This window comes from Anthonomus grandis, chromosome 6 (genome assembly GCF_022605725.1).
Source record: "Anthonomus grandis grandis chromosome 6, icAntGran1.3, whole genome shotgun sequence".
In the NCBI taxonomy this organism is placed as follows: domain Eukaryota; kingdom Metazoa; phylum Arthropoda; class Insecta; order Coleoptera; family Curculionidae; genus Anthonomus; species Anthonomus grandis.
The window spans coordinates 23,360,841-23,380,549 of NC_065551.1; the positions used below are offsets into that span (position 1 = coordinate 23,360,841).

The 19,709-nt window shown below is 29.9% G+C and overlaps 1 protein-coding gene and 1 long non-coding RNA gene across 2 annotated transcripts; one reads left to right on the top strand and one right to left on the bottom strand.

Annotated features, from left to right (window-relative positions):
• Positions 1-463: 463 nt before the first annotated feature.
• On the bottom strand, positions 464-16,948 carry LOC126737893 (uncharacterized). The gene is made up of 2 exons (XM_050442979.1): positions 16,767-16,948; positions 464-2,873 (listed from the first exon to the last, which is right to left on the bottom strand). The coding sequence occupies exons 1-2, from the start codon at positions 16,776-16,778 to the stop codon at positions 1,569-1,571; spliced, it is 1,317 nt and encodes a 438-aa protein (XP_050298936.1). The 5' UTR covers positions 16,779-16,948; the 3' UTR covers positions 464-1,568.
• Positions 11,899-14,023, top strand: LOC126737894 (uncharacterized). Its single transcript, XR_007661152.1, has 4 exons — positions 11,899-12,037; positions 13,067-13,272; positions 13,354-13,471; positions 13,524-14,023. It is a non-coding gene; the product is annotated as an uncharacterized LOC126737894 (long non-coding RNA).
• Positions 16,949-19,709: the final 2,761 nt, after the last annotated feature.

Genomic DNA, 19,709 nt, shown 5'->3' on the forward strand with positions numbered 1-19,709 from the left:
ACTTTCCTTACAATTATTTTTACAGTAGTATTAATTTTGTCTTGTTAAATAAAATTATTTTAGGCATTAATGTAGTGTTGGATACAATAACACTATCGAATGTTAACAAAATTATATTCTGGTAAGGAAGCTTTTGCCAACCCATGTTCATAGGGCATTTTCCAATTAACCTAAAGAGCTTGTAGTGAGAATTTATCCCTTACCTCGCAGGACATATCTACTTTTTGCATTATCTAATTTTCTGCTTATATCTAATTTAATCTAATATATATTTTAAAATTTATTTATACAAAAACTGATTTTTTTTTGTTAAACAACTAAAAAGATCCCACTAAAGTAAAATTAAAGATCTTTTATTAATTTATTTTTATCATTTGTACCAGGATCTATAGGTAATAGGAATATGTATTTTTAAACCGTAAAGGACGCATTTTGGATGTTTTTAAATAAAGAACACAAATAATAATATAAATAAAATATTTATTGTGTAATGATCATTACATGTAAAACTATAGTCAAAGTGTTTTATAAAAAATATTTTTGTAACTACATGTACCAGTTTTTTTTCAATTAAAATATTTATATATATATAGTATATTTTAAAATAAAGTCTTCTTAAACACATTTTTTCTTAATTTTGCAGTTTTTACGAATAAAAGAAAATCTAAAGTAATTTAATACGCTAATTGCCACTAAGCAAACATTTTTTAGGTACAAAACGACCTAATATATTAGTTAGTTCCAATGACTGTACTTAGATTTTTTAGATTAAAATTAAGACATTAAACAACAAAACTTCTAGTTCACTAGGCCATGCTTTTTACGCTCTTGTAAATTATAAAGTTGCTATGGCGCACGAACGGTAAACAAGTATAGAGGTCATGCGACTTGCTAAAAAAAATTCTTTGTAATGTATCCATCCGTGCATCATATGGCGATATTTATATTACCTTATGATGCACGACATGTACTTAGAGTTTAATTAAAATTGTATATTTCACATACTTATTAAAAAGAACATTTTTTTGCAGTGAAAATAAAATAAAATTAAAAGTATATCATCTTTGATTCATCTCAAATTATTCCTTATTACTGCCTTGCAAAGAGTAAAAATGGCTAACTTCATTTAAGTTAAATCCGAGAAAAGCAAGCTTTACTACTTCATTTTGTATTGATTCTCTTGTATTGATGCATAGTAGACTTTGCACCAATAATGTTTTTTGTAAAATGAAAAGAATAGGGACATATAATTCGATAACGAATCCATTGTTATAAAAAACTTAATTTTGACAAAAATGTCAGTTAACCAGTCTTATGCTTTGAACAACAGATTGCTAATTACTAATAGATATCCAGCCTGACAATCTAAAAAACTCATAAATCTACACTTTCCTCTTATTATATAAGTTTCATCTTACAACAACAGAAAATAAACGAATTTACGACTAGAAATAAATAACAACATAAAAATTATTCAGTCTACATAAACTAATATACCGTAATCATTATCAAGACATGATCTAAGTAACATATGCTCATAGTGAAAGCCCCAGATGTCACAAAACTTCTCAATATCGCATATTTGGGCCAATAGGCGGCGGCCTCATCGACACAATATTATAAATATCTTCTTCATAGTTATTCTTCCAACCTGCTCGATACTGACTTGCGTCAATCGGTTCTGGCTGGCCATAAGTTCTAAAATTATTACTGTATGACCCAGCATTATCCTCATTCATCAAAGTGTTCTGCGCCTTGGTGATATATGGATTTTGTTGATAATAACTTTGATGCAATTTTCCAATTTCATTTTGCATAGCTGCTTGAATCGATCTGACATCAAAGTGGATCGGGATGATTTGATCATTGGTGGTCTTTGGGGCATTATTCAAATCAGTGGTTAGAATTGGATCTTTTAGCAAACTGGTGTCCAAAGGTAATGGTTTAACTCCTTTAAAGCTTTTTGGAATGTGATCTTCCAATTTAATGTTATTTATATCAGTTACTGCATTGGTAGGTGACTCTTCATTGTGCTTAAAAGTTTGACTGTAATGTTCTGAAGCTGCAAGGGCATTATCACCAATGTTAATGTCACCATGAGCGTTACTAAAATCAAATGATTCGCTATTTTTTAATGCTACGTCATGGTTAAATGTCTGGTAATTATTTCCAGTATATTGTTGTGGCACTACACTGGTTTGGACTGCTTTTGAAGCCTTCTGGATATTATAATTATAAGCTGTAGCTGTTGTTGGTGTTCTTGTGTATTTCTGGGGCAAGTTTGCTTGTTCTTGTGCTGAATTAGTTTGAACTTGTGGCCTAGATATATCTTGCTGGCTGTAGGTATAAGATCTTGTTTTTGGTGGTGAAAATTTATGAACTATTGGAGGTGAATATTGCTTATGAGCTTCAGACATTTGCAGCTGACGTAAATAAGCATTGGACACGAAATCCTCTGGAGCCAGATCAGTATTGATCATAGGGGCTCGTACCTTTTCGTTTTTCTTCTGCCTTCCTGTTATCACTTCAGCATTTTCAAACTTTTTATGGGTTTTTGGTGCATGCTCCTTTAACTTCTTATTAAAGTTATTATCATTGAACTTAAGATTATAACCCACTTTGAAAAAATTGGCATTTTGTGCATTCGGAGCATTACGACTACCGGCATAGACTTGAGTATACTTAGTGGGCGCCTTTTCTTTTAAAAATGGAAAATTTACGTTAATAGAACTTTCTGCATTTAAGTCGTTTGATCCCGCCTTAGTATGAACTATATTAGTAGAATATCCGATCCTTGGCTGAAATGATTGTATGGCTTTCGACCACCTTTGCCCGCTGACTAAAACGGTCATCAGGCTACACACCTGCAAAACCTAAAAGAGAAATTTTTCTGTTAATTTTTTTAAACATTTAATTAAATTTTAAGTGTGTGCAGAATAAATTGCGTTATGATAATATGTGAAACGAGTTTTTTCATGTGTGGGGAATAAATGGAGCTCGACAATTGTTCTTTACATGCTAATTAGTAATTAAATAAATGAAAGTGTACTTGGCAAGTAATAATAAATTATGGAGTCTTTAATTATGATTGAAAGTATATTATACTTTCAATCAAGATATCTAATGATATCAATTATGTTATTGTATGATCTGATAGTGTAAGAGAAAATTATGGGAAATATGGTTATTTTTTTTTTATTCGATGATGCATAACATATTATAAATAATTTCTATAAGAATTTTTAATTTTTTATTGAACACAAGCAGAGGCTTATTACATTACTTTTGACGTTTTTGATTGATAATTTTTTCAATGCTGAAGCTAAATTCCTAAATTGGGGCTATTTGAATTTTTACGATGTGATTTATGTTCTATAAATAAATAAATAAATACTTTTATTTCTTTCTCTTTTAGCTCTTTAATCTTTTAGTATTTAATCTCTAGGCATGAAAGTCAGAATATGATTTAAAGAACAAGTGACATAAGTACAATTCTTTTATTCTTGGATCAATATTTAATTTTAATGTTAGATATAATGGTCATGAATGGGTCTTATTATTGGAAAAATTATTTACGCAATATTACGAAATATTAGCAACTTGCTACGTCGCTTTTGAAGTTTTTGATTGATTTTTATCGGAAGCTAATCTATAAATAAAATTTACTGGATAATTAATTATTAGCTCATATATGTTTGTAACGACTATAAAAGCTCTAAATTTGTTAGTATTGGAGATATTTGACCTTATAATTTAACATAAAAAGATTGTTCATATCTCTTTTAATTAATGAGATACGGACATTGAGCTACATCAAAGTCAAATTTTGCTCGAGAAAGCTGATAATATTTTTAAGACCTCTAAACTAAATGAAATAGCTAATATTTTATTTTCTTAAAGAAGTCACAATTATAAAAGAATTGCTGTATGTCTTTCAGTCTGTTATGTTACTGTATCAATATTTAGTGAAATATGTTGATTTTAAATTAACTTACGATAGCAGACCAGATGAATTTCAAAGGTTTTAATTACCTTTGATCCATCTAGGCAATGGCAAGAAACCTACTGGTTCTCAATAGCTGAAGTAACTGAAGCTTATTGGCAATTAAGCTTAGAACATTGAATGACTAGAATAAGTAAACAACAACTTTGTTTGAGTGCAACATATCCACAAAGATAAGGGGGTGTTTTGTCTACAAACATATTCATCGATTCTCTGTTGTCAAGTTTATACACATTTTCGAACGAGGAAATTTTCAGCTATATTTCAACGCATATAATAATGTTAATTTAACGTGTTGGTGTGTATTTTAAATTGAAAATAGATATATCTTATTCTAAGCGCAAAAATAACATCTTTAAATCAAAAAATAAATTATTAACATTCTTATTTCTAGAACGGCTTCTAAAAAATTTAGAATGGCAACACCGCAAGCAAAAACTGATGTCATCTTGCAAAATGTCATCTTGTCAAACGGCTTTGTGTTTACATTTGGCATTTATGAATTTCTGTATTTTTCGTTAGTTTTTGGTTAAAAAAAGAAAAATGCCTCATTTGAGTGTTTTCATGAACTGTTACTTTGTAAAAACTTGTGCCGCACAATAGAAAAAGGTGAATTAAGCGATCTTTTCACAAAACGTAGAATAATAAAAACTTATTAAGCAATCTATAATAATTATAAAATATTTAATTTTCATTAAAATGCTTTTTATTAGATACGTACCTTTACTCTTTTTATTTTTTAATAAAGTACATTAAAAAAATGTATATAGAGTTCATAAACGGAAATATTGTTAATAATTTAAAGCATAATCTATTATTAATAAATATTTATCATGCTAATATTTTTTGACGACGTCACTGGTAAAGATTCCTTAAGTCGGTGAAACTTGGCAAGTAATAATAAATTATGGAGTCTTTAATTATGATTGAAAGTATATTATACTTTCAATCAAGATATCTAATGATATCAATTATGTTATTGTATGATCTGATAGTGTAAGAGAAAATTATGGGAAATATGGTTATTTTTTTTTTATTCGATGATGCATAACATATTATAAATAATTTCTATAAGAATTTTTAATTTTTTATTGAACACAAGCAGAGGCTTATTACATTACTTTTGACGTTTTTGATTGATAATTTTTTCAATGCTGAAGCTAAATTCCTAAATTGGGGCTATTTGAATTTTTACGATGTGATTTATGTTCTATAAATAAATAAATAAATACTTTTATTTCTTTCTCTTTTAGCTCTTTAATCTTTTAGTATTTAATCTCTAGGCATGAAAGTCAGAATATGATTTAAAGAACAAGTGACATAAGTACAATTCTTTTATTCTTGGATCAATATTTAATTTTAATGTTAGATATAATGGTCATGAATGGGTCTTATTATTGGAAAAATTATTTACGCAATATTACGAAATATTAGCAACTTGCTACGTCGCTTTTGAAGTTTTTGATTGATTTTTATCGGAAGCTAATCTATAAATAAAATTTACTGGATAATTAATTATTAGCTCATATATGTTTGTAACGACTATAAAAGCTCTAAATTTGTTAGTATTGGAGATATTTGACCTTATAATTTAACATAAAAAGATTGTTCATATCTCTTTTAATTAATGAGATACGGACATTGAGCTACATCAAAGTCAAATTTTGCTCGAGAAAGCTGATAATATTTTTAAGACCTCTAAACTAAATGAAATAGCTAATATTTTATTTTCTTAAAGAAGTCACAATTATAAAAGAATTGCTGTATGTCTTTCAGTCTGTTATGTTACTGTATCAATATTTAGTGAAATATGTTGATTTTAAATTAACTTACGATAGCAGACCAGATGAATTTCAAAGGTTTTAATTACCTTTGATCCATCTAGGCAATGGCAAGAAACCTACTGGTTCTCAATAGCTGAAGTAACTGAAGCTTATTGGCAATTAAGCTTAGAACATTGAATGACTAGAATAAGTAAACAACAACTTTGTTTGAGTGCAACATATCCACAAAGATAAGGGGGTGTTTTGTCTACAAACATATTCATCGATTCTCTGTTGTCAAGTTTATACACATTTTCGAACGAGGAAATTTTCAGCTATATTTCAACGCATATAATAATGTTAATTTAACGTGTTGGTGTGTATTTTAAATTGAAAATAGATATATCTTATTCTAAGCGCAAAAATAACATCTTTAAATCAAAAAATAAATTATTAACATTCTTATTTCTAGAACGGCTTCTAAAAAATTTAGAATGGCAACACCGCAAGCAAAAACTGATGTCATCTTGCAAAATGTCATCTTGTCAAACGGCTTTGTGTTTACATTTGGCATTTATGAATTTCTGTATTTTTCGTTAGTTTTTGGTTAAAAAAAGAAAAATGCCTCATTTGAGTGTTTTCATGAACTGTTACTTTGTAAAAACTTGTGCCGCACAATAGAAAAAGGTGAATTAAGCGATCTTTTCACAAAACGTAGAATAATAAAAACTTATTAAGCAATCTATAATAATTATAAAATATTTAATTTTCATTAAAATGCTTTTTATTAGATACGTACCTTTACTCTTTTTATTTTTTAATAAAGTACATTAAAAAAATGTATATAGAGTTCATAAACGGAAATATTGTTAATAATTTAAAGCATAATCTATTATTAATAAATATTTATCATGCTAATATTTTTTGACGACGTCACTGGTAAAGATTCCTTAAGTCGGTGAAATCAACAATGCGACAAGCGGCGTTGCGATGTTGTTGCCTTTTTTTCTAATATAGGGAGGTTTAACTTTGAATATTGACTTCTTTATAGAGAATCTTATTATATTTTATTAATGATAATTGTTTACATTTTATTAAATAGGAACAGTAGTATTGTTTTGTGCCTGTCAAAATAAGTGACTAATTTTTATGATTTTATGAAGTGTTTTGCCATTTCTACATAAGCGTTTGGCATCATTGCATCAGAGATGTTGCAAGCAAACAAACGGCCCATAATTCCACGGTAATGCTAATTCTAACATACACCTTTCTCTTGTTGCTTCATGTTAGCAAATCCAGACTCGATCAAGCTTACAGGTTTTCATTAATAGAACCAATTCTTTGACCTTTTCTTACTTAAGTCTCCTATTTTAATGATACGCTTTTTTATTAGTGTATTTGTACTAGTGACTATAAATAAAAAAATTCGATAAGAAACTTTGAATTTAATAAAATTTAATAGGAAAGATACTTTCTGAGAAGGAAGTCTTTTCTTAATAAAATAAAATGCTAATCTTGTTTCAAGAGTGCTGTATTTTAAATAGATAACTTATTATCATCGGAGTCAGCACTTAGTTTTACTGATTAAAAACAATCAAAAATATAAATATAAGTATCCTACGCAAAATCCATGAACTATGGATGCACTGAATAAAATATCCAAAAGAAGAAATACATAGCTAAAAAGCAGACGATGTTAGATGACAAATACTAGGCAATAGTATAATTGCATCAAATAATCAGAATTGAATCGATGAGCCTGGCAACAATGTTTTTATACCCCATAACAAACGAAGAAGTTGAGACCATTAGAAACTTGAAAAATAAAAAAAAACGTATATTTTTGATTGATTTTAATCAGCTAAACTAAGTATTGAGTTCGATGATGATGAGTTATCTCATTGAAATACATCACTGTTGAAACAATTAATACTGGCATATTATTATTTTGTGAGAAAAAAACTTCCTTTTAAGAAGGAATCTTTCTTATTAATCATTCATTTCACTTCCAAAGTGGACTTCTTCAATAAAATGAATATAATGTAATTATTTCTCCAAAACCCAAGATCTTCTTCGTGATAACCCTCTACCTCAATAACCGACTTACTAAAGCCCCCATATGACAAAGAACAAAATCCACCAAACGAATCCTAATTTCGGCATTTCAGGGGTGGAAAATCCATCTGATACAGTTTTTATAGGCCCTCAACCGGTAGCAATAACATTTCATTCGGCAATTTCGACGGCAAAATGAGTGGCCCGGTGATTGATATCGTAGGGTTACGCCTGTCCCAAACAGTTACTACCGAAAAGACTCCCTGAATATTAGAGAAGGACGGCCAATAAGGCCCAATAGCGTCTATCAGTTTTATTAACCACCCTATAAATATTTAAATACACCCGGTGTAGGGCACATGACATGAAAAATGTGAGTGATATTAATCAATAATGACCTTTAAACGGATGGAGGAGGCTAAATTTATGTTCGGGCAGGTAATTGTGATAAAATGCTTTTGTTCCTAAAGAAATTAATATGAAAAGATTTTACACTCAGCAGAAGTATTTTTAAGTTTCAAAATATATGCATAAGTATAATGAGAAAATTTGAATATTTAAGGCATATATTATATCCAATAAATCTTCCAAGTTTAATCCAAGTTTTTCTTAGAAGTTTATAAAGAAAATCAATTTAAAGCCCTTCTAAATATCCCAAAAAGGCTACATCTGGCGTTTTTAAATTAATTTATATGTTAAAGAAAATATAAACGAAAAATTTTAAATTGGTTAATTATAAACCTGTGACTTTTTAGTATGGAAAAAAAGACTTTTATTTATTTTATAGCTTCAGTTTTATATATATTTTTTCTTTATAGTTTTCTAATTAAGAATTTATTTCATAAGATCTTTTAGTGTCCAAAGGTAATGGTTTAACTCCTTGGAAGCTAGTTGGAATATTATCTTCCAATTTAATGTTATTTATATCAGTTAATGCATTAGTAGTTTATTCTTTCTTGTGCTTAAAAGTTTGACTGTAATGTTCTGAATCTGCAAGGGAACTATCACCAATATTACTAAAAGATTCGTTATATTAGTGCTTAGTCATTGTTAAATGCTTGGTAACTATTTCCAGTTTATTGTAGTGCTACTACACTAGTTTAAATGCTTTTAAAGACTCCTGGATATTATATTTATAAGCTGTAGCTGTTGTTGGCGCTCTAGTGTATTTTGAAAATTACTCAGGTGCAACAATCAGCGCATCGGGAAAGCTTGCTACTTTTTTTATTTATTATTAGAATATTCATTGAGAAGCTTGTTGCAAATAAAAATATATATACCGGGTGACACAGGAAAAAATAGAATACTTAATAACGATTTTATTCATTAAGATTAACAAAATTGAATGAAATTTAGTACATCGATGGAATTGTTATAAGAGAGATATATTTAATTGTTTTTCGTCACTCTCAGTTTAACCGGAAGAGACACTAATTGAGGCGTTTAGAGCAAAAGTGGCCCAAGCCACATTTTTAAAAAAGTTGAGTTAACACCAAAAATGGCCTACAAATATATCGAATTTGCATTATGCAATACTGGCCCAAGCCTATTTCGACCATTTAGCGCAAGATGTCACATACATCCACTTTTGCGTACATAGCACGTTAATATTTGCTGGAGCAAGACTGGCCCAACCCATTGTGAGCCGCTTTGGTATTCAGTGACGTTGAGATTATTTTGACCACGTGTTTGTAATTTTGATAGCATACTTTTTGTTCGAAAAGTAAAGTTTTTGTTTCAAATAAAACGCAAAGAAATATGTCTGGTTGTGACGAAGATCGCTCTGGTAAGTAATCTATAATTAAATTTTATTTGCACTTTTTATTTTTTTGGACATGTCAGTTAGTTATACCACGTAAAATATAAAACCAAAGGAACACAGCAGGTGCTACATTTTGCCAAATGACAAAGGAGGAGACAAAAAAGTTTGCAAAACTTTTTTTAAGCAATCATTGGGCGTGTGTGATGGCCGCATAACTAGGGTATTGAAGTCAAAAAGCACTGATGGAACACCACAGCCTGATAAACGTGGAAAATCAATACCAGTTAATAAAACTTTTCTGGAAAAAGTCACTGCTGTGAAAAGTTTTACTAAAAAATTACCAGCTTATGAGTCCCATTATTCATTAAAAAAAAGTCCAAATGTCAAGTATCTTTCTCCAGAACTAGACCTAACCAAAATGTACAATTTATATAAAAATGAAACTGAACAACCCGTTTCATTGTTGGTTTTTCGTCAAATATTTAAAAATTATTTCAATTTAAAGTTTCACGCGCCATTATCCGATAGTTGTCGCAAATGTGATGCTTTCAATATTAAAATTAAAGCAGCTATGACAGATGGCCAAGAAAGTGAGGCAATTAAAGCAGAACAAGAGCTGCACCAGAGGAAAGCTGAAGCTGCTAGACAAGGCATGAGAAACGATGCTGAAGCTGCAAAATCGGACAATGACCTTACCGTGATTTCATTTGACTTAATGAAAACATTGGCAACGCCGATCATTTCAACAGGAGTTGCGTACTACAAAAGGCAACTTTGGGCGTTTTTTTTGGGATTCATGATCTTCAAACTCGCGTAGTACACATGTACATGTTGGACGAGAGTTTTGCATCCAGGGGTCCTCAGGCAATTGGTTCACTACATTAAGAACTTTGTTACCACAAGAAAGCTAATAATGCACAGCGATCAATGCGGTGGTCAAAATAGGAATTTCAAAATGGCTGCCCTTTGTACATACATTGTATTATCCAACGATTACACAGTTAACAACATTGGCCATAAATTTTTAGTTTCTGGTCACTCCTACCTTCCAAATGATCAGGACTTTGACTTGAAAAAGAAATCCGTTCAAAATAGTAGTTATGACATCCAGCGACTTTTTTTCAACAAAAGAATTAGAGAAGACATTAACGAATCGTAAAAAAACGGAAGCTGATGAAAAAGTACAATGGTTGATAATACAGTGGCTTCGGTATGATAAAGAAAACCCTGAAATTATCCAATTTAAATATTCCAATAACGAAAATGTTTTATTTAACGAAGTTAGTGTAAAAAAATGGGGCAACCAAACTTTCCATGACATGGCAAGACTTCTTCCTCTGTTCGAGGGACCTAAGCCCATACAAGAAAAGAAATACCAAGACTTGTTATCTTTGCTTGATTATATTCCACCAGTAAACCATGAATTTTATCGTCAACTGGTTCACAATGCACGTGTTGAAGAAGACTCGAATGTTTTTGAAAATCATGAGGAAGAAGAAAATGATTAATAAGAGTTTACGTTGAGTTTTGTTTAAAAATGTCTTATCGTTTATCTAAAAATAAATTATTTTGCTTTAGAAATTCATTTTTACTCTCAAGTCAGTAAAAAAAGGTTATGCAAAAGTGGCCCAAGCCACATACAAAATCTTATTTTTCAAAAAAAAAAAGTCCAAAAACTATGTTTATTATTCCACCACTTACCTAAATAAAAATAAATTAAGAAATTCTTACAATCGCCTCTAATAATTTCGTAATTAATCTTCAAAAAATTTCATTATTTTTATTTGCGAATTTCTCCATAAAAAATATTTTTGGCTTGGGCCACTTTTGCTCCAAACGCCTTAATTTTCTTACTTTAAACGGGACACTTGGTATATTATTAGTAGAAAATATATTTTTTTTAAATTTTAAAATAGGGTCCATGAATGCATTGGTAGTTTTAATTTTTAATCAAGTAATCACGATTAAATAGATTTTATTGTATTTTATGACTTAAATCGTTTACACCCTTAATTAAAATGTCCATACCACTAATTTTGGCATTTACTTAATTTTTTAGCACATTATTGGGAACAACCACTTTTGAAATGCGCATTTTTTTCCCAATAATTTGATATGATTATTTTTTAAATTGGTTGATAAATAAGCCTATAAGAAGAAAAACACTAAGGCAGATACATAAGCGCATTTAATTAATAAAAAATAGCATAGAAGGGTTTGATTTCTTGAATAGGAGGCGGCATTTTGACGCGTTTTTAATTACTTTTTAAATTGACATAATACAGGTCATCTTGTCAAGTACGATTATTATTAATTTGTTATTTAAATAAATTTGCCGCAATTTTTTGAAAGAATTTTAGTGTTTACTAATATTACAAATGTTTACCAATGAAGAAAAAGCTGACATGCTGGACGTTATATTCCTGCGCATACGTACTTGCATTAGATAATAAGGTAAAAAGTTTTATATTATAATAATTTATAAACCTAATTTGTTGTTCCTATTTGTTTACTATTTGTGTGCTGCTACATTATGTTAGCTAAATGTTAAATAAAATGTAGTATTAACATATTGTATGTCAGTTGAAAAACATAGGCAGGTGTGTCATTACAAAGCCATCTGTTATTAAATAAGTCAATGCCATCTGTGCTATTTTTATGAGTTTTATTATTAAATTCGTTATTGTTTTTACGTAATATACTAACCAAAATACTAGTTTGAATTTTTTAAATAGGCGTGTAAAAGTTCCAAGTAAAAAAGCACAATGAATATTACTTTTTCATTATTACTTGATTAACATTAAAACTTTCAACGCATTCATGGCACCCTATTTTAAAATAAAAAAAATTACTTTTTATGATTATAAAATAAAAAGTACCTAACGAGGTGTCATTATTTTAAGAATATTATTTTCTATCAAAATACGCAATAATATTCCAATGGTCCCATTTAAAATAAAAAAGTTAGTGTCACCTTCTTTTAAACCGAAAGTGATGGAAAATAACAGAATACGTTAAAAGATGTTCTTGTAACTATTCTATCGATATAAATTTCATTTGTTTATCTTGGAAATTAAAAAAGTTATGAAGTGTTTCCTTTTTCCTGTGTCACCTGGTATGTATACTAGTTACGAGCATGTTTATAATCTTTACACAATTTTGGTAGTTGACGAGCCAGTAAATTTATCCAATATTCATAATTATTTATCTATTTCGTTATTAACTTTGATTTGTAAGAACATGTATTTTGTAGAAGTAATCGTCGCTGACCAATCAAAAATATTCTATTTGCTTGGCGTATGAAGTAAGTTTTTAGGTAAAATTTCTTTGTAATTCAAAGTAGCTATTTGACTGTAACGGCTTAATTATTATTATTTTTTAATAATTATAGTCGTTATTATTGTATTGTTTTCCTCCTTAAATATGGCCAAAAAACAAACGTTTGTTGATAATGATTTTTTTGGCAAATAACTACTCTTTTAGGTTCAAGACAGAAGAAAAGACTTAAACGGTGACATTTGAAGATGTGCTGATAAGCTTTCGCTGGACGACACGTGTTCTTCTGATTCATGTTTAAGACTGATAATAGGAAATATATCATCAACGATACTTAGGTAGAACCTTCCCAATCCCGACAAGGGTTTAAAATATCAAAATTTAGCGGTCGTATGTGAAATTCAATGTCAATGGTATGAACATTTTACTTAGTTGAAATATAGCACGAAACTAGGAGCGGCGTTTTATTTTTATTATCGTCTCTATTGTTTCAGTCAACCAGAATGCGCAGATGATGTTTTTTTTTTTAATTAAAAACGAGAGTGAAAAACTAAAAGAAGAAATGAGAACGAAAAAGCTACTGTTTACAAAAGGCTAACAAAGCTTTTTTTGGTAAAGAATAATTAATTTAAAAAAAATAGAAAATATTCAGAATTTATTTTAGAAAGGACATTATTTTTTTAAAAGCAAAGTATCTCTTTTGCGACCATAAATATTAAAGAACAAACAAGATTACTCTCCTTCGAGAATAAAGTTTTAAAGAAAGGTGGATCCGTACAAGATTCAGTAACAATCCAGAGGAGGAAATGCATGTATCGTGAAGTAAGGAAAATGACTAATTAGCTATTGACCACTAGCACAAAACGATCCAGAAGGCTTGCATGGGCAGGACACCAATTTAGAGCGGAGAATAGGGATATTAGGTTTATAGAAGTAGATCAAATGCAAGAAGGCCGCAAAAACGATCTAGATAATGGTGGACAGATAATTTAGAGAGAAACGCCAATACTATAGAAATATGAAATTGAAGTATGAATAGAAATAGCAAGAAATAAGACTCGATTAAGGGTCATAGCTTTGGGATGTTTGGCCACATTAAGTCAGTAAGTAAGGAATCTCTTTTAGAGGCAATAAAGAAGTTTCATGACTGCAGACAAAAGTTTCGATTTTAAATTATTATTGCAATCAAAAATTTGTAGTTATAAAGAGTGCTATAAAAGTTCAATAAAACATGGTTTTCTGTAGCAAGTGTTAAAATATTTATTGAATTAGAAAATATACATTTGGGAATTATGTATGAAACAAAATATCTTGTAAATGGCCCCCGTTGCTTTGCTGGCATATGCGTATGCCTTTGGTGACATTTTAAATCATATACATGTGGTGGTATTTCATTGATACAGCATCTAATTTCTGCTTTCAATGCTTGGATGGTTACAGGCTTATGGACCTAAATCTGTGACTTGTTAGATAACCTCATGACCAGTAAGATCTAAACACGTTAAATCGGAAGAGCGTGGAGGCCAATTTTGGTCACCAAATTGGGAAAGACATAAAAAAACGATCCAATCATTCCTTCGGACCATAATGCACACAATACAGTGACACATCGATGTGAAAATGGGCCTCATTACTAAAAATGATTTAGTTTGCAAAATAAGCAGATTGTTCAAGACTGAATTCTCTTTGCTGTTTATGATCTGCTGGCAGAAGTTTTTGAGTCAGTTAGATTTTGTAGGCACACAGCCTTTAGTGAGAATTTGTTGAAGAGTGCCTATTAAAATTTCGAATCCTTGTGTTCGATGATAAATTGACGTCTCTGGCCATAATATTTCTTTCTAAACGACCTCTACGAGCTCGTATTGTGTGTTTCGCATCACTAATTGAACCAGCACTTTCATTTATTTTGATTAATATTGTCTGTGGCAATTACACTTCACTTTTTTGTGATAATATTTTTTGAAAATCAGGACACGTTGTTTTACTGTGTAATGCTGTTTACTAACCTCCATCTATAAACTGTCGATCTATCATCGTGTGCAAGTCAAATACCGTTAAAACACTCTTTACAAGCAAAGATACGCAAAATTAATTAATTATACACATATTTGCTTGATTTTAAATATAGATGAAACTACTGATATTTTACATGTAGAGCACATTGAAATAGGTTTTCGCTTATGCAACTTTTAAGGAAAAAGAAAGTTCTAATAATAGAGAAATTTTTGGAGTTTTTAGAATGTTTAAATTTATCGGGTAGTTTTTTATTTGAAGCTATTAATAACTAAATTATTTAAATCTAGTAATGGAGTCTAATACGAGTGGCAAGTTTAATAGCCTAGCTACAAGATATATATTTTCATTGCCATGCGTATCTTTTAAAACTTGCTGTTGCTCGGATCTGCGAGGAAACAAAAGTATTAGGAGATGCACTAGGTCGTGTTGAATTGTCTTTAAAGTTTGTCGTAACTCTAGAAGTAAGAACGAAACTTTATCTTTTACCTGCTATAATTAAAATGTTCATTATAATTTCAAATGAAGTTGCTAAAGTCCAAAAGTTTCAGAAGAATGAATTAATGAAATTCTGAATCTTCAAGATTACTTAAGAATATATTTGACAAAGCATTTTCAATTTTTATAATTATTATTGAACTATGTATAGCAACGGTACTTTTAAAGCATCTGCAAGCTACCCAAATTACGATTTCTTTAGTTCTTCCAAAAATAAATGTAACAATTACTACTTTGCAAAGTTACAGGACAAATGAATGTTTTTTTGAAACTTCTCAAAAAAACTAAAACGTCGTTAAATTAACTTGAAGAAATAAGGATTGAATTTAAAGAAGTCAGTTTACCACACCTAAAGAAAATCCCTAGTGAAGGGCAAGTGCAATAATCTAGTACTGCTTTTAGGTTCTCGAACGTGAAAGATCTCTTACGCGTAGACTTTTATTTGTTCCACATAATATTTTAAGTAACTAGGCAGTTATTAAAGTTTTGTAATATGTCAAAATATTAGTTAAAGTCCTATCGAACATTATTAGTGTATATTTCTAAAAAATGAATTTAAACCTAGGCTTCTATTGGTCTGAGATATCCTTGAAGTAATTTTAATCTGTTTAGTAAGTACAGCATCTGCCGAGAGATATTTTTCGTTTCTTAAAAGGCTGAAAACTTATTTAAGTACAAACGGTCAGGAGAAATTATAGGGCTTGACAGTAATGGCGATTAAAAAATTAAACAGTTCAAAGTTGATGACTCCCGAGGGTCTAGAAATATTATTGGAATAATTTGCCAATTAAAAAAAATAGAAGAATGCTCTTAACCTGACTTATATAAGCGTAATGTGTTGCAATATGATTAACATGTATTCAAATAACTTCTAACCAAATTATTTCTATGTACCTTGTTTCTCTATCTACAAATCATCATATTATATATGTACCTAGATAATATAATTAATTTTTTGTTATATGAAAGAAGAATTTTAATTTAATTTTTTTGTAGCTCATTTTAATTTAAGAAATTTTATTGTGTTAATTATAAGATTCTATTTATTTAGAATTCATATATTAGGCATTTTAAGTAAATTCCATAGAATGCCATTATTCCTATATTTCATTATCCTGCTTGTCTAGGCTACCGGTGAGCAAAACTTAGAGAAATTATTATTTTTTCGTAATTTCAGTACGTGTAACCCCATTTTAAAATAATGAATCATTAACAATTTGTAATGAAATGTCGCATACTAAGAAATTAATATTAGAGAATCATTCTTTTAATATGATTCAGGCAGTAATAGAAAATACATTCTAACATGTATATAATTTTGTCATCATAATAAATGTTAAAAGTGCTTAAATAAATTAAATTAAAAATCTACAAACTCAAAATACTGTTAACTTACATGAAAAATCATCGTATCCAATACCACTATCTCACTATCCTCTTCAGCCACAAACCCAACCCAAGTTCGGTTAAACCCCAGTAAAATCTTTAACTAAACCACCAAACCGCTTATCTACATATCTGTCCAATTTTACAATGTCAAGGTAAAATGACCAGATCGGAATATAATGGCGTAACTTATAAGTTCTTTCCCCACACACCGGTGCAGTTGTAAATTCTGCACTTTCTCCGGGAATTACGAGCACTCGAGTGCGAAAAAATCAAAATTGTGGGGTTCTCGTTAAGTGGCTCTTTTGTGTACGTTAATTGCGGTAATACGTTATTGTTCGTAAGGATACTTAGATGCACTTCAATTACGTTTTGTATAAGTGATTTTCCTAATAACAGGTTTAATTGGCTGTGGACTGTACATTATATTCGCGCTTAGGTTGATGACTTTGTTAAGAGGATTAATTTATAGTTATAGACAGGGCCGTAGAAAGAATATTCGGGCTCTAGGAAGATTTTTGGATGGTTTTTTCATTGGACTAATGTTTTTAAATGCATAAAAGTACGTATAAATATTTAAAAATGTAAGATTAGCATAAAAAAAGAATGGCGATTTAATAATAATCAATTTTAGAAAACTGCAATGGAGATCTAAAAAGAAACGCAATTTGAAGAACTTTTAATTTTCTATAAACTTAGTTAACCTTATAGATATATGTTTTATGAGTGTTCATAGACTTAGAAAAACCATTTAATACAGTTGATATAAAACTAATCTTACAAAAGCTCAAAAAAATTATTGCGAACTAAATGTCAAAATTGCCGAAATAAATTGCTTAACTGGAAATCCAAAAATTTCATCCATTATTCTCTAAGAGACCAACATACAAAATTGACGAAAAAACAAAGAAAAACACAAAGTCACGGTCTCACAACATGTAATTAAACGGGCTACACGTGTTTCGCTCTAGTTAGAGCATCATCAGGCCTTTAGAAGCCATCCACGCACTTCACAGTACAAAAAAAATAAAGGCCTGATGATGCTCTAACTAAAGCGAAACACGTGTAGCCCGTGACTTTGTGTTTTTCTTTGTTTTTTCGTCAATTAACTGGAAATATTTAGGCCGTACTGTAAAATAAATTATGAAAGTTAAGATGTGGAAAAAGCTATATTAAATAAACTAATAATTAATTATAGAACTAGGGACTAAGATTTCGAATAACATGACTGAATACAAATATTAGACATACTACACACAATAAAGAGAGACTGCACATATTTAAAATATCTTGAACAAGGTTTCACCAGTGTTGGGTGTAATAAAGAGGTGTAATCACAAATTAAATAGAAACTCAAAATACATATTCTATAACAATTTTATTAAACCGCATATACGATAAATATTGCCAAGTTTTGGAAATACCAATGTAAACTTATTAAACAAATTACAAAGACTGCAATATAAATCAATAAAAATAGTTTTCATATGCTATCACACTCCTAGTGGACACTTGTATAAAAAAAAACGCATTTCTAAAAATAGAACATTTCAAAACTCTGAAACGGGCAAAGCTTATACATAAAGTAAATAATAAATTGAACACAGATTTGACAGATTGACAGATGTAGATCTTTAACAGGGATGATCATAATGATAACTTAAGAGCAATAGGAAATTTAAGAAGTAGATGCAAGAACAAGTAAAGCACAGGTTTGCGGGATCTTTTTATTAGTAAAGAAATGACTGTAAACCGAAGCCTCAAATGACATTTGAAAATCAGAGACAGAATTATTAATTGTTCTGGTAAAAATAAAAATTCTAAGACCTCGGTACCACTATAATTTGTAACTGATTAGAGGCCTGAAATAAATAATTTAAAAAAAAGATATTCTTAAATAACTGACACTATACTCAGAATTTCGCCGTAGTTGGTTTGGCAAAAGCTTTAATAACATCATTAAACTTGAGTTTTCTTGCTTGTTCAGATTCAGCTACCAATCCTGAAACTCGATTCTAAAGCATCTTTAATGACATCTTCAAGCAGATGTTTAGGATCAGAGTATTTAAATGTTTAGAAGACGAATCGGAGTTACAACATACTGCGTTTTCAATAAAATTTGTTTCGTATGAATTTTTCAAGCGACATATCTTGTATCAATAAAATTGCTTTCGACACATCAGCGTACTTTTTAGTAGAATAAAGCCCTATAATTCAAAGATTTTTGATTTTAGGAAACCATCATCACAGAAATAAAAAAAATCTTGTTTGCAGTGATTGCAGTGAATCGATCTTCTAATGTTGCGATAATTCAGTCCATAGAGACAAATAATGTGTTACATTTGACGGCCGCATTTTCTGCTAAAATATCTTTATTAATACATTTCTTCTTCGGACTTACTGGCAATGTTGACGAACCTTCCAAACTTTCTGCAACACATTTCTTCCAAAATTAAAGTCCATTGGCTGCGTATTGATTATAGATCGGCTGGGAGGCTTCTATAAGAGCATCGTTGCTTCTTTTCTTTGTAAATTTAGTTTCTGCGGTAAAATTGAGACCTACCACTTTTCGAAAACGATTTCGCAGTCCCGGTGGATTTTTAGGAACACCTTTGAAAGTATCAATGAGAGCATACCATCTTCATCTCTTTTAATTTGAAACACATTCTTTCCAAGTTTCTAAACGTATCATACAACTACTGAGTACAGTAAAACATTTTTTAACAACTTAAAAAAATGTTTCTGCATTGGGACAGTATTTAGCGGTATCGACTCCTACTAAATTGAGAATGTGAGTTCTCAATTTAGCAGTATACATAAAATAAATTCCCACTTATTGTCATAATCTTGTCCACGGCATTCATCCAGTGAAATGCCATATTTTTCCAATGTTCCAGAAATCAAAGCAGCGATAATTTCGCCAGTTTTTCTGTGACAATCAACAAGAGCCAAA